General features: G+C 35.3%; 1 protein-coding gene across 1 annotated transcript; it reads right to left on the bottom strand.

Annotated features, from left to right (window-relative positions):
• Positions 1 to 1,396: 1,396 nt before the first annotated feature.
• On the bottom strand, positions 1,397 to 2,200 carry LOC150103990 (uncharacterized). Its single transcript, XM_090397118.1, has one exon. The coding sequence runs from the start codon at positions 2,198 to 2,200 to the stop codon at positions 1,397 to 1,399; it is 804 nt and encodes a 267-aa protein (XP_090253244.1).
• Between the last annotated feature and the right edge of the window lie 24,269 nt (positions 2,201 to 26,469).

Genomic DNA, 26,469 nt, shown 5'->3' with positions numbered 1-26,469 from the left:
TAATATTATTAAATTATATATATATTTAATATATATTTTTTTTAAAATAGAGATTTAATGACTTTAAACCGAGATAAAATATTAAATTATAATAAGAACGATACAACTAGTTTCAGCTTTTTACAGCGTTCATCAGGTATCCACTAAAGGTAGAAAATACTAATAAAAATTGAAGTTTCTAAAAAACTGAGAATCACAGGTAAAAAGGCAATACATAATTGACATATAAAAAAACGTTCTATATTTTCAAGGTTGTTCTATCCAACGTGCCATTGTTTATTGCGTGCGTGCTTGTCAGGTCCGGATTTAAACTTGCTGACACCCTAAGCTATACAAAACCCAAAGGTCCCCCTAACTGTTTTAAATTACATCAGCTGTTCTCAGAAAAATTTAAAAAAATACGCATTTTTAATATATGAAAATATATTGTCTTTTAATTTTTATTAAAAAAATAATAAAGTATGCATTTACAAAATCACAGAAATAATTATACAAATAAGGCTCACAGAACAGAAAGTTTTAAATTAAAATAGGAAGATAAAAAGTAAAAATTAAATTAATATAACAACATAATTGGTAGTATATAAAAAATTAATCTTTTATTCAGGTGAAAATTTGACAGTAGACATCACATAAAATTGAGTACCCAAAATTCCAAATAATACAGGTACATATATATATATATACTGTATATATATATAATAAATTAAATAGATATATGAAGAGCCAAAGGCTTCAATTAATAAATTAATATTGAAAATATGGAGTGGATAAATTGTTATAATACAACAATATTTAATAGAAATAATTATATTATATAATCCTCTAAAATGCTCTAAGATATAACTTTAAACATTTTCTTTCTTGATTTCCCAAAAGCAAAATCATTAATTATGTCATCAAAAGATATGCTAAGTAACTTATCGCTTTCTATGCACATGATGCTAAGTGCAGACAATATTTCTTGAGACATAGTTGCTCTCAGTTCAGTTTTTATTCTCTTTAGCTGTGAAAATGATCTTTCTCCTGAACAATTTGTTACCATTAAACAGGAATTAAACATTAAACAGGAATAGTCGTAATATTTCTTCCACATTAGGGAAAACTAACTCAATCTTGTCTTGAAAGATGATTTGATACAAATCTTTGTGTTGAAAATGTTCTTTTCAGGATAATTCTGCATGACATACTCATTGGAAGTGCCTCAGTTCACTTATGAGATTAATATCAACATCGTGTGGATACTCTTTTATTAGCGTATCTACTGATTTTCGTAGCTGTACCTCTGAAACTTCTAAATCAACTAAAAATGAAAATTTATTTGCACCATAATTGTAGACTGTTGCTTTTCTCGTTAAATTTGCCTCAAGGATGTCTATGATATGAATGAAGGATTTTACTCGAAATTGTCTCTTGGAGAAAGCTGTTCATTAGCGTCAGGTGCAGCTCCATCATTGGCCTGTTTGTTTCTCATCCTCTTTCGTTTTACTGTAGACTTATATTCTACACCAGGCAATCTAGATTTGACTTCTTCTTCAAAATCATCAAAATTTTCTCGAATGTTTTTAACATAGTGAGAAAGTGATTTGTACAAATTTGCGCATGTGGTAAGTGCAATCTTTGGATCCTGGAGAGCCATACTGGTTTTGTGAAACTCTGGCAGCAAATTATTCCATAAATGTACCATAAAAACAAACTCAAGTTCCTCCATTTTTCCCAGAAGAGTACCAGCTGCTAGTCTTGTAGCTGCCTTTTCATTCTTATCATCATAAATGTGACTTAGAGCACCTATGATGGGCTTATAACTCACATTTATGGCAGACACTTCTTTGACATTTGCTTCCCACCTAGTGTCAGATAGTCTTTTTAGTACTCTGGTATCTGAGTCTGTTTTCAAGAAAGATAACATCACAGACCACCTCTTTGTAGAAGATGAAAAGAAAGTGTATATTTCTTGAACAACACCAAAAACGTTTACTGCATCTAAACAGCAATCTACAGCAGCACGGCCAACAAGATTTAGTGAATGAATATTCACTAAATATTCACATGGAATATATATAGCATGCTTGCTTAACTCAAGGATTTTTTGTTGCATTCCCTTGTATTTGCCAGCCATATTCGCTGTATTATCATATGACTGTCCTCGGCATTTGCTGAAATCAACTTTGCAGTCCTTACTTGGACAATCCACCACCATACCCGCCATACACTGTGATTTTCCAACTCTAGGAAAGTCAGAAAACGTTCAACAGGTAAACCATCACCAGGTGATACATATCTTACTATAACAGTTAGTTGATCCACATGGAAAAGCTCTGGCGTAGAGTTCATAGACAAACTGAAGTAACCTGCCTTTCTCAGATCATCCAAAATTGATTTTCTTACTTTATTAGACACAAGCTAGATCAATTCATCACATACTGTCTTTGACAAATATGAAGGAGACCCAGATCCTTTGTTTCCATGTTGTTTTATGTGATTGGAATTATATCGCGATTCAAAAGTTTCATTGTCCCCCCTAAAAGCCAGACCACATTCTGCTAATGTGCATATCACTGCAACAACACGCTCAAGCACATTCCTCCAATAAAGCTGTTCTTCTTTTATTTGTTTTGCTAGTCCCGAGTCTACGGTTTGACCACGCTTTCTTGTAAGTATGTAAGCAAGGCTCTTCTATGATCTTCAGAGTGTTCATGACTTTGAATCGCAATGGGATTTCTCCAGTCAGAAAATCCATCAGAAGCTAGTGTTGAAAAGTTGATGTTGAAAACAGTTTGCAGACAAAGTAGTAAATACAACCTGTTGTTGGTGAGTACACAAGTCATTCCCGATCGTATACTTTACCATTAACCTTCCTATTCTGAAAAAGACCTTTTGAACAATATCTAACCTGATTTTTGAATGAACACTTAGAGTTTTCAAATGGACCGTTCCAGTGCTGACACTCTGATGGACCTTTTAAGATCCAGTATGAGAGTTCATCCTGTGTGAGGACACCCCATTCACCAATATCACTGAGTTTCGTGATTTTTTTTGTTTCAACTGTAGATGCCGGTTCTCCAACGGTTCTGCAGCAACGCGCACACTGGGATCAGTTACAATATTTCCATCAGCTGAGATTCCAGACTCTATGATCTCAGAGACAATAGGCTGTTGTTTTGGAATTGGCTGCTCTCCCCTGGGTCTGTGGATTATCTTTCGTTGCTGCGGTGAAATATATATCAAGTTTTATTGCTTTTTTTAATTCGTCTTCAAGCTGCTGCTTTCTATGGTTGGAAATGGAATAGCCTAAGTAAATGGCAGAAAATAAAAGATTACAAACATTTTCTAAATAATGATTTTAAAAATTAATTTAAAAGTATTTAAGTATTAAAGATAAAAGTTTTAATTAATACGTTTTTGAGAGGGGAAAAACATCTTTTGTTATATTTTGTATATTTAAAATTATTTAGAAATTATCATCGTGATATGTCTAACTTCATTTGAGCGATTTTTCTACGAATATTTTTTTTATCAATTTTTATATTTTTCTGTTTTTTTATTTGAGGGCACTGGCAGATTGCGAGGCCCTAAGCTGTAGCTTTTTTAGTTTATACGTAAATCCGGCACTGGTGCTTGTGAACGCCAGTATTGAACAACTGCAGTATGGCTATCAGGGTTGTTGTAACTCAAATTATTGTTTACGTATTCAGGATTAAGGAGGATTTCCCTAGATTCCACAATTTTCCTTTCAAACTAATAAATGCAGCGAAAAATGTTTTCGGATTTATCCCAGCAAACTGAGTGACTTTGGAGATCATCATGAGGATTGTTTGAGAAATGAACATGGCTGGATAACGCAGTTGCATGAGATCTTTTATAAGAGATGTCTCTCTTATGTTCCTCTTATACATAGTTCAATAGATTTGTTAGTCTGTCCAAAATAAGGAATATTACAATCGCACCATAACTTGTAAACACCTGGATATTTTAGGTTGTGATGAATAGGCTTCGGATGGCTTATAAGAGAACGGATTTTAGGAAGTGTAGTGAAAAACATCCTGATATTGTATTTTTTAAGGACTTTAGCCAATTTATTGGAGACTGAACTAATGTATGGGATGGAGATGCTACCTTTAAAAGTAATAGTTTCTGTAGTACACTTAGTACACTGTAGTACACTTCCTAGGAGGATCCAGAAGAAATTTTTTAATAGTTTTTTCAAAATATCCATTTTGTTTAAAAATAAGAGAAAGGTGATTAATTTCTTTTTGGAGTTCATCTGTTTCATTTAAAAGAGAGCGTGCTCTGTGTCCTAATGTAGAAATAGTTCCAAGCCTTTGTGGTGGAAAGTGATGAGATTGACAGTGCAGATATCTATGAGTGGGTTTTCTGTATATAGAGATTTTAAATCTATCAGAGCATCGTGTAAGAATTACATCCAGGAACGGAAGGCAGTTAATTCGTTCTAGTTCAGCAGTGAATTTTATATTAGGATGTTGGTTGTTAAGATGATGAAGAAAAAAAAAAAATATATATATATATATATATATATATATATGCTTGTTATATACGCAACATGTTTCATCGTGGTGGCCGACTTCTTCAGGCGTGATAGAAGATAGAAAGCCAATAAAAAAACACTGTTTTTATGAGTCACTATAAAACCATAAATTATAAAAATATAAAATCGACTTTATGAGTCACTATAAAACCATAAATTATAAAAATATAAAATCGACTATAAACTACAGTTATTTTGAACTGGAGCTACAGTTCGTGTTAAAGTTCTATTGCTAGAAACCGGTGCGCGCGTGATTTCACGAGTGCCCCAATATCTGACAGCAGAGCTAAAAGAGTCAGGCAAATTATAGCTGAGGTTACTGTTTATATGAAGAGGGTCCATGACAATATCTTTAGATTGGATTATGCGGCTTTCTACTTCGTGGTGGCATATGTGCAGGTTTGAAGTTGTTGTCCAGTTTATCTCATGTTGGCGGCCTTCATTATTTGTGTTAATCGAAAACAGGACATGGCTTGAGAGGGCACTAGCTCTAGTTCTTTTGTAACCGATGTCTCTTTGGTGTTCCTCGAGACGTAGGAGGATGTACTTTTTCGTTCGGCCATAGTATGGTTTTCCACAGCCACATGCGATTTTGTACACACCTGGGAATTGTAGTATGGTTGTGAGCTTGTTTGCGATTGCTTAAACTTGATCTTAGTTTGGGAAGAGTAGAGAAACACGTTTTTATGTTAAAGTTTCTTAAAATTCTACTCAGTTTCTTGGAGAGTGTGTTGATGTATGGCAAGGAGATATAGCCTTTGGGGTCGTCCTGTATATATATATACATATATATATATACTTCACCTACTTCAAAGCTTCGGTTAGCTTTTATGAAGAGAGTGGGAATTAGCCTTCACTATTTATGTTGTTACTGTTTATGGATAGCATGTAGGCATTGGATGCTGGTGATTTGTGATGTGTATATTAGTGTTACTTTGTTGGTATATTTTCCAGAGTTCGTGTTTTAATGTTTGGTAATTTCTTGGTAGGTTGTTGAATAGCGTGGGTATCTGATGTGATCTCACAAAAAACCCGTATGAGTTGTTGAAGGGTGTAGGGATGTATGGTAGAGAGTTGTTGTGGGTCGTGTTTTACAATATATGTCTCTGTTGTTTCGATAGGTGATGTTAAAGTAATTCCTTATTAATGATATGTAGTGTTTCAGATTTTTATGCTCAGGATTCTGTGTTTCGCCACGTGCTGGTCAGATATTGGTTGTTGCGTGCAAGGTGTCCAAATCACTGTTGACACAATTTTCTTATGTAATATTTCTAATTTTGTTAGGTAGCTGTTTGATGTGTTTGCATAGTGTCTGAGTAGGGACTCGCAAATGCCGTGATATAGGACTTTCTTTATGTTAGATGGAATAATATCTTTTACTTGGAAGAGTTTTGCTGCGATGATCCAGAGTTTGGTATGTAGGTATTTTATATGTTTTGTCCATTTAAGGTGAAACTCTATGTAGAGACCAAGGTATTTTGCGTGTGTTACAGGTTTGATTTCGGGACATTGGCAGATTTTTTGTTGTTAATGCAGCGGTATGTGTGACAGTGTATCGATAGTGGTGTGGGGCACATGATTCTCGAGTTGTGTATTATTAACATCTGTGTTTTGGTGCCGTTGATTACAGTTGCGCTTTGGTAGAAGTATGTTGTGATTTCAAATACTGAAATATTTGACTTCTTATGGCCAGGTTATGAACATCGTTAATGTATATGTTGAACAGAGTGGGTAATAATATGGCGACTTGAGGAACACCGTGTTTTATTTGTATACCCCGGCTGTGACATGTACCTATTTTTGTTACTTGTGTTCTATTTGAGAGATAGTTCATGAACCAGGTATGCAGTGCTCCTCTTTTACCTGTTGAGTATAGTTTGGTGAGTAGTATGTCATGTTCAAGTGTATCAAATGATTTGGTTAAGTCAAGCAGTATAAGGACGGCGTACTTGTTTCTTTGGAGAGCTTTGTTTGTTTATTGCGTCGGCGATGTCTTCTAATAAAGTGATGGTGCTTTTTGTTTTCTGAAAGCCGTATTGGTTTTGTGAGATGATGTTGTACTTCTGTAGTCTGGTGTGTGTTATTTTTTCTAGAATTTTTGAAATGACTGGTAGAGTAGCTATTGTAGCTACCATACAATAGTAGAAAGTAAAAAGGAAAGATGTCTTCCCTTTTTACTCCAAATTAGTGAATCTACTTGGAGTAAAAAGGGAAGATATCTTGCACACCCACAGAGTACCCACCAGCAGAAAATCAGATATCAAGCCAGTTATTATTCAACTAGAAAGCAAGAATATTAAAAATAAATGGATGACGGAGGCAAGAAAACTCAAGATTTCAGCTCAACAATTTGATGAACAGTTTTCATTGCAAGTGATGCAAGTTTTCATTCTGAGCTTCTGGTAGACCGTTTAATTCGATATTATTCAACCTGGAGCACTGCTGAATTTCAATAACTTCCCATTTCAATTCGTTCATTTGAGTTTTTAGTATTTTATTTTCGTTTGTTAGTTCTGTGCTTTTAGTGCACAGGTCCTTAATTAGTTTTTCATTGCATTGGGCTTTGTTCTTTAGATCGTGAATGCATGCAAAACTATACTCCAGCGATGCCTTTAGTTCATTTATTTCGGCTTTAAACAGTACTTCCAGTTCCCTTCTTATCGTGGAGTTATCGTCTTTAATTTCTACTTTGATGGCGTTTAGAGCTTCTAAAGTCTTTTCCCTCAACTGCTTTAGTTAAATCTAAACCGTCGCTGCTTCTATTTAGTTTACTTGTAGTTTTAAGGTCGTTTTTGAGAGAAGTATTAATGCAACTCTAGCATTTCCATTTTAATTTTTTTGTCGTTAGACATTTTTCGAAAGTTAGATTCGGTTACAGCTATACATGCAGGATGATAATATTCGCCACATTCAAAGAACATTGAAGTACTTCGTTTTTGTATATCTTACCTTTGCAGTTTTTGCAGTTGACGACGGATATGACTCGGCTGTTGACCTTGAAGGAGGATTAGTAGGTATGGTTTAGGTGAGGATGGCGGTCGTCTCAGCAAGTGGTTCGAAGGATTAGATGGCGTCAGTGACTATGGTCTTTGTTCTTCTGCTGTAGCTTGACGCTCGTAGCTTGAATTTTGAAGAACTAGTTTTACAGGAACCACTGGATCGATTTTGATGATTAATGCATATATTTTTTTCAGATTACTGAGGCAATTCATTTGAGCACATTTTAAAGGTGATTATATTAAGGCAATTACTTACATTTAAGTTTAGAACAGAAGCAGATTCAACAATAGATGTTCACTCTGCGCCCTCTAGCGACTTTTAATTAAAGTTATTTAAATCAAAAGAGTAGCTGTATCCATAGACCTAATATAATGAGTACTACTCACAGTCACATTGAAAGAATATCATATATGTGCGTCTAACTCGATCTCGATTCCGTTTTCATTTCTATCCATAATCTACGTCTGCCATCGCTGAGATTTCTTCGAGGTTGGTGATTTTCTTCAAAATCGCAATTCGAAAATGGAAGCGCCTGCTTCGAGGAATACGAACAGTTGACATCAGCACTGCTTATTGCCTGCATGAACTGCTATAATTCGCACGATAAGTATAATGCGTAAGAATAGCATAATGAGTATTCCAATCGTATTCAGTCTCCCCCCCCCCGAAATAGTGGAAGAGCGTGACATTTAACGAGTCAGCTGACACTCGCTACGCCTTAATCATAACATTTCCTTCTATTTTTTTCTGTTAAACTCGCATTCTAAAATTTAGAAATGGAGTAATTTTCCTGCAAAAAAGCTCGTTCTCCGATTTCATTTGAAATAGGTTCATGATCAATAGCTAAAAACCAAACCTCGTAATCCCTCTACGCTTTTGTTATTAATATAGATTCCATTTATATTAATATTCCATTCCTATGGAATATTAATATAATTCGATTTATATTCCATTAATATAGATTCCATTCATATAAAAACAATTCAACGCAGGTTACTGAGATTTTTTAAATATTTTCAAACTCAGATAGAAATAATGGAAACCATAATATTATTCATATACTAAAAGAATAATAAATGCTGATTTTTATAACAGCTTGATATTAATTGAAAATCTATCCCTCACAATGTAATTTTTTTCATCGGTGTATTTTTTAAATATTTTACTTACGTTTTTCATTAAAATTTTATTTTTTATAATAACAATATAGTAACAAAAATAATAGAATAAAATGTCATAAAAACACTTGAAACTATCAGAAAATTTTCTGTATTAGTTTAACGTTATTTATATACTGAAAAAATTATAACATGCTGATCTCTTATAATCTATCTTATATGTTTTGCCGCCATTTCTGATCGGGATTTGAAAAAAGTCCTTTTTAGGACTTCCGGGGTAACAATTAGCAATGCTGAACCGAGGAAGTAAACTGAGGTTCGGCTGTTGCTGTTATCCTGGGTGATGAGTTTTTGAGTTTGCTCCCTTAGGGTTTTTGCCTTAAGGGAGCACCTTGAGTCTCCGGGGAAGGTGTTCTCCGGCAGGGCCCGCTGAGGGGTTCTTGTCGGTGAATTATTTTCCTCGGAATTTGAGCGGTTCTGCTCAGGAGTCGGGGAGCCCGTTGGGGTGCTTGAACGGGGCGGCCGACACTGAGTGGAACCAACGCTGAGCGGTTCTGCTTAAACGGGGAGCCCGTCGGGGTGCTTGGACGGGGCGGCCGTCAATGAGTGGAACCAACGCTGAGACATGGACGGTCTTTCGCCCACTATGGAGTGGCCTAGAGATCGTCCGATTTTTTGAGATTTTACCCTTTACTTACTAATCAGGACTTCCGGGGTAACAATTAGCAATGCTGAACCGAGGAAGTAAACTGAGGTTCGGCTGTTGCTGTTATCCTGGGTGTGAGTTTTTGAGTTCGCTCCCTTAAGGTTTTTGCCTTAAGGGAGCACTTTGACTCTCCGGGGAAGGTGTTCTCCGGCACGGCCCGCTGAGGGGTTCTTGTCGGTGAATTATTTTCCTCGGAATTTGAGCGGTTCTGCTCAGTAGTCGGGGTCCTAGGAGAGGGCGGCCGACACTGAGTGGAACCAACGCTGAGCGGTTCTGCTAGGACGGGGAGCCCGTCGGGGTGCTAGGACGGAGCGGCCGTCACTGAGTGGAACCAACGCTGAGACATGGACGGTCTTTCGCCCACTATGGAGTGGCCTAGAGATCGTCCGATTTTTTGAGATTTTACCCTTTACTTACTAATCAGGACTTCCGGGGTAACAATTAGCAATGCTGAACCAAGGAAGTTAACTGAGGTTCGGCTGTTGCTGTTATCCTGGGTGATGAGTTTTTGAGTTCGCTCTCTTAAGGTTTTTGCCTTAAGGGAGCACTTTGAGTCTCCGGGGAAGGTGTTCTCCAGCACGGCCCGCCGAGGGGCTTTGTCGATGAATTATTTTCCTCGGAATTTGAGCGGTTCTGCTCAGTGGTCGGGGAGCCCGTCACTGAGTGGAACCAACGCTGAGATATGGACGGTCTTTCGCCCGATTTTTTGAGATTTTACCCTTTACTTACTAATCAGGGTAACAAATGGCAATACTGTAGCCAATGAAGTTTTAACTGAGGCTCGGCTATTGCCGTTACCCAGCCATGACTAGAGCCTCTTAGCTCGATAACACTCCATCCACACAGATTCACTTCATTCAGATGACGGGATAAAGAGTCAAGGACTCAGTCCATCGCCCAGTTCTTATAAGAACTACCGCCATTTCTGGTTGAAGAGGGAAAACGCCAGCATTTATGTAAAATTCAATATTACATTATTATTTAATATTATTTAATTCGGAGTGGCCCATAAGTCAAAGGGGTTTAAAATAAGCGTCTTTTCGTAATTAATAAAAAAATTCCAGGTTCTGTATTTCATTATAACAAATAAAATGAATAAAACTAATTAATAAATAAAAAGTTATTAAATGTTTAAACTCCTTCGTGACTCTTATAAGCCACCATGTACATCGTGGGTAACGAATTATGTGCAACAACTTTTAAGATCTGCCCTTAGATATTGGGGAATAAAATCGCGATCTCCTGCAAGTAACATCGGGCCTTTCTTGCGGATATAAAGAAAAGTTGCATTTCTTTGAAGATGAATGGTTTTCTATTATTAGCTAATTCAAAGGGTTGTTTTTTAATTTATATTTTATAAAATATCGATGCATTCTACTTAAAATCCTATTTTCAAATAAAATTCAGTAAAGTTATTTAGTATATTTAATTATATGCCTACAATGAATACCATTTGTATTTAATGTGAAATATGTTTATAAGTAGATAGACTGTCTTGATGGGTGTTTGAATTCTTTCTAAGTTAGTAATAAAAAAAAAAGCTGTAACCTTTTTGACAATACTTTTCTGTCATGTCACGTGATCTCCAAATTTTGGATTCGCATCTCTCTCGGAAGTTATATAACAAGCCCTTTTCATTGAAATCACCGGCCAAAATAATCGCCTTTTGTCGATTTTAATTACTTAAATTAAATATGAAAAATAACATACAATCGATTTTTTCCAGCCTTATAATATTTTACTGCTAATAAAATAGTAAAATAGTAAACTCCTTTAATTTTTGAACACGTCTCATACCAGCATAACACCACTATTAGCCTGTTTCCGGCAAAATTTTCAATCTCTTTGAGTGGAAACGGGCTGGGTAGTCCTAATGTTCTGGCACATAAGTGCATTCAAAATTTTGAACTTTGATTCAGTTTCAAATTACAAATAGAGAGAAAACTGCAGTCGTTGTATACTTTAAGCTAATTCTTTTCAAAATACGTAAATAAGTCGAAAAATATGTTGCTGGGCCATGGACAAAGCACGTGATCTCTGTTTCACATTACTGTTGCAACTTATCTAAAGTTAGTTTATACTTCCCTTTCACGGCGTTTATGGCCTAGAGCAGGGATGTCGAAAAGACTGTCAGCGGGCCGCATGCGGGTTTTGATTTTCATGAGCGAAAAAAATAAAATAACAATTTGAATCGAATGCGAATTAAATATTTTAATTCTGTCACTAATCTATAATCGCGATGTTGGTAATTTTATTCGGCGTTTTTATATCACTATACCCACTTGTTTTTCAAATATTAGATGTGTGAAAGAAGCTTTCTTATACTGTTTTGTTCCAACGCGCATGCTCTGGCCGCTCACGGGGACCGTGAGTGCTCGATTAGTTTTGTTGGTTTGTTCAGCTATCGAGGTTGTGTCGCTGCTGCCCACCAAATTACTACATACGCATTGTGATGCGGCCCTCGGATTACCTGAGGCTTGACAACCCTGGCCTAGAGAATCCTAATAAAAGCACTTTTCTATTCTACAAATACAGGTCTAAATACATGGATTAGTGTAAACATTGAAGGATTTCTGTGTAGCGAATATAAATAAATCTTCTGTGTTGTCTAACTGTCAAGAAATATTTCCATAGAAGCCCATGTAAATGCCTATATACTGTATACACCAAGTCGGCAGTTATCAGGATAACAAAATTCGCATAAAAAAAGGTGACTCTGGTGGCTGCTATTGTAACAGAAGCTTCTTTTAATGATTTCATCTTAGATATTTACTCTCTCTCTCTCTCTCTTTCTCTCTCTCTCTCTCTCTCTCTCTCTCTCTCTCTCTCTCTCTCTCTCTCTCTCTCTCTCTCTCACACACACACACACACACACACACACACACACACACACACACACAAAGCCCTCGCCGATGACTTGACTGTTTTGACCATCCCTGTATGGAATACCTAATAGGCATAATGGCGCCTAATGTTAAAATCGCAGATCACTACCCAGTGAAAGTAATCACGCCAACTTCGCTTGAGAAACTCCTCCAGGTCGTTTCAAGCAAACACTTTAATCTGCGAGCCGATTATTAGAGCGCTCAGCATTATCCTGAGGAAAGAAGGGGAAAAAAAAAGGCGCGATTGGTCGATTGGTCGATTGGTAGACGATTAGCCATTATTCTATCAAATGATGATGATGATGAGAGAGAGAGAGAGAGAATACACTTGCAATCGTGTATGAAAGTATGTTTTTACATGAGCGGATTATACTTTGGGATTATTATAATTTATTTTATTTCAAACGCTATATTGACCTTTAAAATATAGATTTAAATGGTAATAATAATAATAATAATAATAATAATAATAATAATAATAATAATAATAATAAACTCCTAGAATTCCTTTTGCTGAAGTAAATTTTTATAAGATTTATGTTTTCCTTCCGAATAGTACACTTATATAAGCAACACTTATATTTGAATTGAGTGATGCCAAGTGAAGAAAAAAAAAACTGTAATTACTAATGCTGTAATCGCTATTATATGTTTCTCAAGTACCAAAACGTACATCAAATTAAACCTTGTTTAGCAGTAATCTCTCATTTTTAGTTGGCCGAATTATTAAAGTACCCATTTCCTGGCTACGGATCGTCGTAAGTTTAAATTCAGCAGTGGGCAAGGATGTTTGAGATTATTTCTAGTTGAGAGATGAATTTCATCACCCGGTGTAAGACCACCGATTCGCTTTTTTTTTGGAGGCCTGGAATATCTTGAAAAAGTTAAATGTTGGTCTCAACATTTAATTATTTTAACAAGGTTTATCTAACTCCTAACCGATCCACAATCATTTGTTCTTACACCTCCTATTAATGTATTGTTGATTTATTTACAATATTTTGGTAGTGACATTCGCATGGAAATAAAAGGGGAAAAAATTCGTAATTTTGAACACCGAAAAATTTCTCCTCTAAAAGAGTAACTCTGGAATCAGTTGGTGAATTCTTTTACAGTAATCTCACACGAATGTCGTATATTATGTCAAATTTACAGGCACAGACACACATACACACGTGTGTGTATGTGTGTAATTTTAATTTTTAATTCAAGTTATTTAACTCAAAACGGTACTGCCCATTCTTCTAATATAATGACTGCTACTCACAATTGAATTCCACTGAAAGAATATCAGATATACTTCTAATTGTATTCCGTTAATTTCCATCAGTAGTCTTGTCTGTCTGCATTTCTTGGTCTTATTCGAGATTCGTCATTTAAAGAAGAAAAAAAAAAAATTGTTGTTCGGAAATACAGGACCTGCTTGGATAAGTATAGTTCGCCCACCGATTAGAGGTCCCTCGACACTTCTGCGCATGTCAGTGCGCAGAAGTGTCGATTGATTACCCCATTCTGATAATAGGTAATCAGTCTGTCTTCTGGGATGAGTTTGTTTATTATTACAGGTCGTAAAATTTAGCTTTTCTTTTACGAACATTGTAGTTTTTAAAGTGTAACTATTTTGCTTGTATAACAGTTGGAAAAATGTACGTAGAGTATTAACAAAATTAAAAAGGTATAGCATAAAACAAAAATATAATGAAATTTATTTTTAAGAACGTTTTCTATAAAATAAAAATAATTATACAGAAAAACAGAAATTTTTTCAAATGAACTTAGATATTCTAAACTTACAGTTGAGAGAACTGTGACACTTTAATGTCCTAAACCGATTAATTATTTATGAGTTGTGACTCTTTTAACAAACCCATGCAAAAAAAGGTTGGAAAAAAATACCATTATCAAATCCTTTTAATCTTCAGAGTCATCTGAATCGGTGTCCGAATCGCCATCACTTTCACTTAAACTGATCACCAAAGGTTCGCATAATTCTTCGATAATTCCGTCTCTGTCCCAATACATATTTTCCAATGAGGTGACATGAAAGCAATATTTTCCCCAGTTTTGAACTGTAATACTTTCAATCGCCTGTTCTGAAAGCTTAAAAAGTTTCGATATGTCAATATCGCCAGTTACGTTGCGATGGTGAATGAAACTTTTCACTTCTGCCCAAACATAATAGCATTAATATCGCAATGATATAGTTGTAGCCTCAAAGCTAGAAATTCATGCTCTTTGAGCATCGTGTCGAATTTAAATAGTTTAGTTGTGGGCGAGTTTCTTTTGACCAAATTATGCAATTCAATTTTTCGCATATCTGGGGAATGAGAAATGTTATTTGCAGAGAGCCAATCCATAAGAACTTGCTTCTTATTAGACCAATTTGGAATTTTGTTTAATCTAATAGAATGATATGAAGCGTTATCAATTATAACAACAGCATTTTTAGGAAGGTTTGGAATCAGTTTTTTTTCTGCCCACTTTTCGAAGATCGTAGAATTCATTTGCCTATGGTAACTGGTTTTGTATAGTAAGTTTGAATTCGGTAAAAAATCCATTTCTCCACCCGAGGTCTGATGGCCGTGTAGGCCACACCCGCAACGAAGACCAGTGGTGGATGTATGGTACCTTAGGGAGGGAGGTTTCGCTCTGTGGCCAAGTGAGTTCTTGACACTCCTTTCCCCCTGTTATTGGAGCATTATTAACTTTAACATATATTGTTTTGCTGGTAGACACCCGTGTGAATCTGCGGAATTTGCCAGTAGGCCCTCCAAAGTTTACAGGATTATCTATAGACACCGGAATATTCTTTGACAATATACGGTGAACAATAATGGAAAACGTAAAAGACATTAAGCACGCCATTCAAAATTTAAACAAAGATCTGAGACCACTCGACGTTCTTAAATTTACCTTAACGAAATTTGAGACAGAATATCCTGGCTGTTGGAATCTCTACACTCGGTTAATGACACGGAAGAAGTTGATGTGGACACAGAAGGGGACTTCACACACCTATTCCACCACCAAAGACTCCCCGACAATACGATTGTTCACAGGAGGAGCAATCAAACAAAATACGAAGAACATCTGAAGATGATATGGAAGAGGATGTAACAACCCAAGATACTCAAGTTACCCAATATAGAAAAGAAAAGGTCCCTCCAGTTATCCTCCGAGATAAAGAGAATTGGAATTCAGTCTCAAGGTCCCTAGGAGAACAAAACATCAACTTCTCCAGAGCAAGAAATACTGATGAGGGTGCAAAGATTCATCCTGCTACCGTTTCAGATTATCGTAAGATGACGAAAATGCTGGACAACTCCAAATTGCCCTTCCATACCTTCTCTTTAACAAGCGAGAAAAATCTGAAAGTGGTGCTTAGAGGGGTTGCTGAGGGCATCACAACTGATGAGATCACTGCCCACCTCATCAGCCAAGGACTGAATTCCAATTCCAGCGACATTGGCCTTTTGTCAGATCTCAGCATCCTGCTGAGATCTGACAAAAGGCCAATGTCGCTGGTGTTGGTCGAAATCAGCAATACACAGAAAATGATATATGACGTGAGAGATATTTGCAGGCTCAAAATTACAACCAAGCCTCTAAAGAAGAAGGCATCGGCAGGACAATGCCAAAAATTCGGGTATGCTCAAAAGCTGTGCAGATCTGCCTACAGATGTCTGAAATGTGGAGAGGAACATCAGCCCAACACTTGTACCAAGCCAAGATTTACACTTGCCTGTTGTGCTAACTGTAGAGACCACATCACGCTAATTACAAGAAGTGCCTTTTTCACCCAAAAAATCATGGGTTAGCAAGTGTGAATCCTGCTCCCCCATGCAATGGCACCATAAGCAACCAAGCAGGCCACCCTCCTGATCGAAATACCTCACATTCAGCACACAGGAAGGCACGCTATCTTCGTCCATGACCAAAACATATGCAGAGGTGACACGAACTCAGATTTCTTCATCTCAAAAGCAAACAAGCTCCAAGTTAACATCAGTTCTAACTGCTTCACTTGCCACAATGCTGCATGAATTCAGCAAAGCAAGCACCTCACCATCTTCCAGAAAGAGGTTTTATCTAGAAACCCAATCCATATTGACAGCTCTCTACAATGCATAAAAAATTCAAACCAAACTCCCTGATGATTATAAGATAGAATGCTAACGGCCTGACAAATAAAATTCTTCAGCTGCAAGAATTCGCAAACAGATACAATTCGGACATAATCTTGATCAGCGAATCCCACCACAGACTATCTAACAATCTAAGATTAAGAGGATATATGCTATATAGGACAAACAGACTTAACTCCAGTGGTGGTGGCACAGCCATTTTTATTAAAAATTATTTAAGCCACAATGTTTTAACCAACCCTCAAACTTTAAACCTTGAAGTGAGAAGCGTGGAGGTGCATACCAACAACGCAGGTAGACTTAAAATCTATGCAGCGTACAATCCTCCAAGCATTCCATTATTGACATCGGATTATTGACGCTATCCTCGGCTCATGGATTCCATAATTATAGCAGGAGACCTCAACTCCAAACATACAGCTTCGTTTAGTTGGTCAATCAACTCCAAATGCCGTACTTTATTCAACTATATGTCACTCAACTCATCAATAGTAGCTGGACCTACTGAGCCCACCCACTACAGCCCATCAGGAAGTTCTGATGTACTAGACATAGTTATCCTCAGAAACATCAGATATCAATATCAGCTGGAGACATTAGAACTGCTTTCTTCGGATCATAATCCCATCCAGCTCAAGCTAAGTACCCAGGATCAGCTTTCTCCTCGACACTCTTTTATAGCTTGGAATAAACTCTCTAAGGTTCCCCAGATCAAATTGGCCCACCTCCTGTTATTCGCGAAAAAGAAGAGATAGACTTAGCTGTAAGCAACCTAACAAGACTAATTAACACAGCAATAACATCAGTCACACAAACCACTGTCTTCCACTCGTCCAGTCGGATTGTGGAAGAGATAATGGATCTGATTAGGGCTAAAAACAAAGCCAGAAAGCGATACCACAACGAGAGCACCGGGACAAAACAACTTGAACAGACAGGTTCGAGAAGCTCTTCAGAAACACAGGAATTCCGAATGGGAATCTAAACTTACGGAAATCAACCCAGAAGATAACTCCATGTGGAAATTTCTAAAATCTCTTCGTACCAAAAGACAACTCCTTCCCCCTGTGAAGACCATAGATGGAATTGCACACTCAGATGAAGAAAAAGTAGAAGCCCTAATTGATAATCTGGAAAATCAATGCAGCCCATCTTAAGAAAACTTCAATATTAACTCATTTATAAAGTTCAAGTCAGAAAACCCTTAAGACAGCCTAAGGATGATTCACAGCTCATCACCCCCACTACTCCATAAATAATCAATATTATATCCCAACAGCATCACCAACAGAATAATAAAATTACTCCTAAAGAAGGCTATGATTCATCTAGTTAATATAACCAATTCCATATTAAGATTCCAATACTTTCCCACAGCTTAGAAAACTGCTGACATCATCCCTCTGAAAAAACCCTGGTAATAACCCACAACTTCCCCAAAGCCACAGGCCCATCAGCTTCTTTCCTGCCTCGGCAAAGTAACAGAAAAAGTCATCCTAATAACAAGGCTACAACTAGCTGTGGACAAATATAAAATAATTCTAAATGAGCAATTTGGTTTTCGCAAAGCTCACAGCACAGTGCAACAAATTCACTGATTAACAGAACACATCATTTATGATTTCAACTAGCACCTCCACATTACACAGCTAAGAACGCAGTAGCACCTGCTGCTGCGTTCTTGGACGTTGTGAAGGCATTTAATAAGGTCTGGTATCAAGGCCTTATCTTCAAACTTATTGAACACAACATCCCAATTAAGCTAGTTAAACTTATTAACTCATCCCTTTGAGAAAGATACATGCAAGTAAAGCTTAACGGAATTGTTTCATCAAGGCGCAAAATTCTAGCTGGTGTAACTCAAGGTTCCCTTCTGGCCAAACTACTGTTCACAATTTACTTATCAGACATCCCTCTAAATTCAAGAACAACCATTACGGCCATTACCTCCTTTATTCCGGCGACACCGCTATTCTAGCAAGATCTCTCAGCCCTCGCCTGGCAATCAGTAGACTCTAAGGAAGTATCAACGCACTGGAAAAATGATTCACCAACTGGAGAATTCAAGTAAATCCCCTCAAAAGCTCAGCCATGTTTTTCTAGAAAAAAAGTCTGCATTAAAGAAGACATCTTGCTCTCTGGTCAAAAGATCGCATGGCAATCGGAGACTAAATATCTTGGGATACTACTGGACAAGAAACTCCTTTTTAACAAGCACATCAATCTCATTGGCTCCAAGACATCCAAAGTAATAGCTCAACTCTACCCAATGGTCAACCACAAGAATAAACTGAACTTACAAAATAAATTGCTACTTTACCACATGGTTATACGTCTAGGTATTACCTATGACTCACCAGCTTGGAGTCACACTTCACGATCAAACATTTTAAAACTACAAAGAATCCAAAATAAATGCCTAAGCATGATTCTAGATGACCCATGGTGGTTTATCAGAAATTCGCAGATTCATCGAGAAACCGGCATTTCATACATCTTCACCCTTCTTCGTGAAAAATTCTTCCTGGAGTCAAGTTCACATTCATATCCGCTGATCGTACAAGCTGTCAATTACAATGAAACGGACTACAACAAATACAACAGACCGAAGGCTATTCTACTCCCAACGGATCATAAATAATACAACTGCCCCCAGAGGGCGAACTTAAAGCTCACAAAACTCCCTTTCCCAAATAACTTCCTTTACAGACAAAGGGGAATATGAAAAGCATTTTTGCTTCACCCATCCTGACAGTAGCGTTATACGTTAAGTTGCGTTATTAATTAAAACTCTTACAAATGCCCATGTGTATGTTTATTAATGGTTTGAAATACTGGAAATACATTGTTAAACCACTGTTCAGTAGATGATTTTTTTTAATTCTTTTCAGTTTGTGATTAATTCTATTTATTTAATAGCATAGTAACAAAAATAACTAGTGAAAATATTATAAAATATATTAAATTATTGGAGACATTTCTGCATATATTAAGATTATTTATATACTGACTGAATAATACTATGCTATCTGTATAATTTATCTTATAGATGTGTCCTGTTGCCAATTGGCTAAAGAGAAGGATACGTTCAGCATTTATGAGAAATCCAGTATTTTTATATAATGTGGAAATATATTTATAAGTAGAATGTATAGGTGTTTGGGATTTTTAGTTGGTCATCAAAACAGATTTTGAGAATTTAAAATTAAGTCTATTCAAGAACAATTTATACTTAAAGAAGCATAACAGCGTTTTTTTTATGCACCATGTATAAAGAAATCAAATACCCCATTGCTTTATTTGCAACCCAGATTTGTTTGTGGCATGATCTTCAAATTCTGGGTCCACATCTCTCGCAAGCCTTTTTCCATTAAAATAACTGGCTCAAACGAGATCTTTTTTTTTTAATTGATTACTTAAATTAAATAAGAAAAATAACATAAAATCGATTTTGTTTTTCGCCCTATAGTAGTTTACGTCTCCACAACTTTAATTCAATCGAGATATTTTTACGCCATTTTCTATATTCAGTAACCCACTCGTGCATTTGATGGTCCTCCTTTTTTAGATAGTTTGCGTGAATTGCGACAGTGGAAAGCCTCAGGGCAAAAAGTAAAACATTTATTTTAGGGCATCCAATAGATGCCTGGAGAATCAAGTGATGAAGAAATAAACAAGTGTTCTCTTTCGAAAAACTTTTCTTTGACAAGATAACTACTTCGAGTCGAGAAAAAAGCTGAGATATAAGAATAGTTGAAGTTCGAATTTGAATAATGATTTCAGAAGACCTTTAAATAAACGAAAATCTGGCAGAACTAACTCTAGATTGACATCAAGAGATGATCACATGTGTCAATTTAAATCCACTCACGTTACATCTCTTAGTGCCTTCAAATACAATATCGACGACACCTCACGAAAAAGAAATCTAAACAGGAAAAAAAAAATCTTAGTACATTCTTTTTCTTTTCTTTAACTTATGATTAAGGAAAAAAGAATGTACTGAATTGAAAGATAACTATTCTAATAAATTTATATAATAAAATAAAAATGGTGTTATTTTATATTCCTATTATACTTGGAAATTTTATTAGATATTGAAGAATATTTTATTATTTAGATATAATAATTTACAGAAGATATTATTATATCACTTCAATTGAAAAATAAATTAAAACCAAAGCTTAAAAACAAGTGATAACTTAATGGAAGTTTTTTCACTTGGCTATGCTACCAATTATATATTTGGCTTAATCCTTTATCCAAGTGTAAGCAAACAAAGTTTGCGCTTGAAGTATCTTTCAGGACTGGGCAACTCGTGGTAAAGGTGGCATAAGTGCTGATCACTTCCTTGGTATCCCATAATACAAAGAACATATCCTTATGAGTATGTGTAATGCTATGCATTATGGAAAGGGTCACTACCCAGACCGGTTTCGACCTTTATTGAGGTCTCGTCAGTGGGAACCAGACCTCAATAAACCCACTCCCAAACCCAGAATTTTTTTCACTTGGCTATGCTAGCCAAGTGAAAAAACTGCCATCAACTATCTCTAATCCAGAGAATTTTAATAATAAGCTGTTTACACCTTTTGGCAACTGGTATATGATGATGTGACTTCTGCATTACTTCCACCTTAGTATCACCACCTCTGGGTCTGGCTCCCACTGACGAGACCTCAATAAAGGTCGAAACCGTTGGAAGCGTGGGTGAGGGATTGCAATGCTGTAGCCCATGAAGTTAACTGTGGCACGGCTGTAGCTATTACCCCTCAGATGAAATATGAGCGTTTCTGCTCGGTGGTTGGGTGAACCTGCCACTGGGTAGAGCCAAACGCTGAAAATTCTCTCGGTGACGGTGTGAACCTGTTACTGAGGGGAACAACGCTGAGTTTTTGATCCTTTGGGTCACTCATTGTTGGGTGATCTGGGGGATCTCACGAGATTTTGGAAAGGTAACTCAGCACTTAAACAGGGAAACTGGTCTGGATAGTTACCCTTTCCATAATGCATAGCATTATACATACCCATAAGAATATGTGCTTTGCATGCCGGGATACCAAGGCAAGTGATCAGAACTTATGCCACATTTGCCACGAGTTGCACCAGTCCTGAAAATACTTCAGGTGCAAACTTTGTTTGCTTATACTTGCATAAAGAATTAAACCAAATATATAATTGCAAGTGATAACTTGTTAAAAGCAAGGGCTTAATATACTTTTCAAATAATGATGCCTTACTTCTTGTCTCAATAAGTATTTTAATTTCATTATTTTTTTTTCCAGTAATATGCTATATTTTACAAACAAAAGTACTAGGACTTTAACATCTGGATCGTGTATTTGTTCCTACGTATTCGCATAAGCTAACGTGAAGATATTTTTAACTGAGCAGCAGTAGTAATTTTTATTTAAAGAACTGGCAGCAGCCTTCCTCCATTAAATGTAATCAGCTAACTTTTGATAAAAGCTTTTATTTAATCACTTATTAATCTCAATCGTAAATATTAATATCCAGTTATAACTACACAAGATTACGAAATAATCCTTTATTAATCCTCAAGTATTTATTGCGATGTCCTTATTCTAGTGTTGGGATTATAACACAGCTTGCTTTTTATGTACTTTAATTTCGTAATCTTGGTTTTGGAAATGAGCATAAAAACTCGCTGTTGATCAGACGGTAGTTCGCTGTTCCATGAAGAGACAAGTCTCTTCAGGGAAAATATTCAGAGTGTTGTCTCTTCAGGGAAAATATTCAGAGTGTTGTCTCTTCAGGGAAAATATTCAGAGTGTTGTCTCTTCAGGGAAAATATTCAGAGTGTTGTCTCTTCAGGGAAAATATTCAGTGTTGTCTCTTTAGGGAAATTATAGTGGCTGACGTGCCGGGCAGTTTTTAGTAGGGGACAAATTAAGAGAAAATTAATTAATTTATAAATAATTATTTATAATTTTATAAATAATATAAATAATATTTATTTTATTTATGATATTTATTTATATATAAATTTATAATATTATTCAGTGGATAATTGATTATTGTATTATTAAATTGATTTTAATGATTAAGATAAAAAGCCAAGCGGCTATTTTTTCTGGCGAAATTGATTAATTTTTGATTTTAATGATGTTGATTTGAAAAAAAAAAAAAAACGGTAGTCAAAAAAATATTTCTGCATTTTAACTCACCATGTCAGCTGAGCAGGAGAAGCAGCAGATGGATGTCAACTTGTCGGCGAAATGCTTACCGCATTTACTCGAATATAACTTGCCCTCGCGTATAACTCGCACCGCTGATTTTACTTTACGAAAAAAGACAAAAAAGTTTTGCATGTTACCTCGCACACGAAAAATGTTTAAACATGTTCACGTCACAGCGGTAACTTGCTCCCATCGGTAACAACACCCTCTCCAACAGCCATTATACTGATACAAGGGAAAACAAGTAGTTTTATTGTATCCCTGAATAAGGCACAGAGGCTTTTGCAGTCTGTGTAATATATTTCTCAACAAATAGTGTGATTCATTAGTTAGCTCCGTTTTTATTCTAGCTGTCTCTAATTGCACTATTATTGTCCCCTCCCACAGAAACTATGCTGTATAGACTCAAGCAAAACCATATGTTGCACTGCATGATATATTAAGCATGATATTATCAAAGGACTCATCCCTCGATGAGTCCTTGATTCCCTGGAGGTCTCAGATAATAATAATAATAATAATAATAATAATAATAATAATAATAATAATAATAATAATAATAATAATAATAATAATAATAATAATAATAATAATAATAATAATAATTTATTGATCTGCTAAAATATTTACAGATACAATAAACATCTTGAGCGACATTGCAACTTGTAATTTTACAGAATTCAGCACAAAGTGCTACATTTTCTACATTGGATTTCAATTAAAATTTTTAAAAATACTTTATGCCTCGATATTATGTACTTACAACACGTTCTTCTAATATTAACAATAAAGGTTATACAGAATTTTTGAATATAGAATATACATTTTTAATGATAATATTTTTATTAATCTAAAATATTTACACATACAATAAACATCTTGTGTGACATTGCACCTTATAATTTTACAGAGTTCAGCACTAAGTGCTACAATTCCTACATTGGATTTCAATTAAAATTTTTAATAATACTTTTTTGCCTTTATATTATGTATATAATTTATATATGTATATTATGTATATATTATGTATATTATATTATGTATTATTATTGTATATTATATTTATGTCTCAGATAAATTGCATACACAGATGCTGTAATAATTAGATATATATCATATTTATAATGCATTACAATTCTGGATAACAGATACTTGCTAGTTCATAATTTTCTTCCTCGAAGCTTAGCAGAGCTTATCTGAGGAAATAATAATAATAATTTTTTTTCGCACTTTTTCTATTTGCATTTTAATTTTGCAGTTTATTTTTATTCACAATTCACATTAACAGTTACTATTTTATTAACATGCAATAGATAATTCTAAATGCATTAATTTCACTTTTCACAATGATATTTTTTTTAAATTTACAATTTTACAATTCTGTTCTAACCATGTGTACAATTCGGAACAATAATTTTGTATCAATTTACTTTTACTTTACTTTTCAAACTTTATTATTTATATATAATATTTTTAATGCATTACATGAACACAATTGTGCATAACAGATACTTTCACATAATAATAATAATTTTTTTTTATTATTGTTCTTTCAAATATTTACATATGTACAATGATCATCTATTCAGTATATTATTTTACAAGATTCAGCCCTTTGTGCTACATATAATAAGATTTAAATAGTAATGATGATAAAAGTTTTTTATATATATATATATAACAATCATAATAATAATTTACAATTATTTTGTTCAGAGTTACATAAATTGTATAATATTAGATGTTGTGGTTTACTATTTTTTTTTCAAGTTTGAACAGGTGTGATTATACAACAGTATTTACACATATGCAATCTAAATATATACATTACATACATTTGTTATAATTATTATATACATTACATACATTTGTTTATATATGATACATTATTTACATTTGTTTACATGTGATATTTACATTACGTACATTGGTTTACATATAACACATACATTACATACATTGGTTTTCATGCGATACGTACATTACATATGATACATCTTGGATGAGAACTAATTTTTTTTGCTTTCATCCTCGAAGCTTATATGTAAGCTTATCTGAGGATAACACCAGTTGGTTATTATGTATTGTTTTTTTTTTTTTTTGCTGTTTTGGGAAGCTACGAAATCTATGATTGAGAAATTCGATTCGCACACACACACACACACACACACACACACACACACACACACACACACACACACACACACACACACACACACACACACACACACACAATAACTTGGAATGTATTGATGCGTCGCTGAACTGGAAGCCTGAGCGAATATATTGTGTTTCATTAAGTTTGTATGGTATTTTGGGTGCGTGTTTCTTGTTCGTATATGTCCTTAGAGCTCTTTTCAGGCTATTGTAGTTTGCAAGGTTTCTGTATTCAAAAGGTAATTTGTTTATCGTGTCTGGGATGTAGAAGTTTCACGTGGCCTTTCCGTAGTGATTATTATATTTATGTGATATAATTAGTAGTCTGAGGTCTTCTTATACGGTATGTATTTCTAACTGTCCTGTAGTTGGCATCGAAATAATGTTTTAGCAAGGCTGTATAGTGACATACATGTTTTGCTGCCATTGCAATGTTTATAAGGTCGTGATTTTCTCTTTGTTCCCAAAAGATCAGTTTTGTCATTTTGTACTGTAGCGACATTAATCTATTTAATTTGTAGGGTGCACAGAAAGCATACGTTGTTATAGCGTATCTTAGTATATTTTGGCATAGTGCTTTGTATGTTAGTGTTTTTAGGCATATGGAAACTATGTCTTTTAACCTGTAGAGTTTGCCACTTATTGTTCGGAGTTTCTTGTGTAGATGGTTTATGTGACTATTCCAGTTCATATCTGCATCGAAGTAAATTCCAAGGTATCGTGTTGTTTCAATCTGAGTGATTGTAGTAGTTTTGCTTTTCTGTGTGTTTTTATGTTGGAGAGTGGATGTTGGATGGTTATATATTTGTTATCAACTGGTCGAGTCAGTGGATTTCTGAATATCATTAATTTTGTCTTTTCTGAGTTTAGGTGTATGGAGTTTTTCGTGAGCCAGTCTATGATCAGATTTATATCATGTTGCATATTTGTTTGGGCTGTGCTTGCGTTATTATGGATGGATATTATTGCTGTATCGTCTGCATATTGGAATATCTTACCTTTGAGTGGTAACTGATTAATATTGTGCGTGTAAAGGTTGAATAGATTTGGGGAGAGTGCAGCTCCCTGTGGCACTCCACAGGTTACTGGTAGTTCTCCGCTTCGGTTTGATCCGATACGTGTGATATGCTTTCTATTTTGGAGGTAGTTTGTAAACCACCTGTGAAGAGGCCCGTCTATTCCAACATGCCTCAGCTTTTCTAACAAGGTTTGATGTGTAAGTGTATCGAATGCTTTAGTTAGATCAATAAAGACTACCATGGCAATTCTGTTTTTGTCTCAGGCGGTATTAATTACGTCTGTAAAGTCTTCCAAGAGAGATGTTGTTCCCTTATTTTTCTGAAAACCATATTGTGTTTTGGGGAAAATATGAAAGATTTCAGTGTATGCTGTGAGTTTCTTCAGTATGATCCGCTCCATAATTTGATTGATAATTCGTAATGTTGCTATGGGTCTATAATTGCTGATTAGATTTCTTTTTCCTTGTTTGTATATGGGTGTGATTATGGCGGTCTTTAGCATGCTTGGTATCTGTCCTGTTTTAAATATTTTATTTATTAGTTTTAGTAGGATAGGACTTAAACTACTTGCATGTTGCTTTATATCTTTAGGTCTGATACCATCTATTCCTGGGCCTTTGTTTGGTTTGATTTGACGTATTGCTGAGAGAAGTTCTTCTTTTATGGTTGGGAACCATAATGTCTGTTTTGATT

This window comes from Typopeltis vanoorti, chromosome 8 (assembly GCF_054136105.1).
Source record: "Typopeltis vanoorti isolate ZY-2024b chromosome 8, IOZ_Tvanoo_1.0, whole genome shotgun sequence".
Lineage (NCBI taxonomy): Eukaryota > Metazoa > Arthropoda > Arachnida > Uropygi > Thelyphonidae > Typopeltis > Typopeltis vanoorti.
Note: the sequence above shows the minus strand (reverse complement) of the source record. Positions and strands in the feature narration are given on the sequence as shown.

Bases quoted from the DNA above. Each gene is read 5' to 3' on its own strand.
- LOC150103990 (XM_090397118.1), bottom strand. From the start codon at position 2,200: ATGGTGGTGGATTGTCCAAGTAAGGACTGCAAAGTTGATTTCAGCAAA.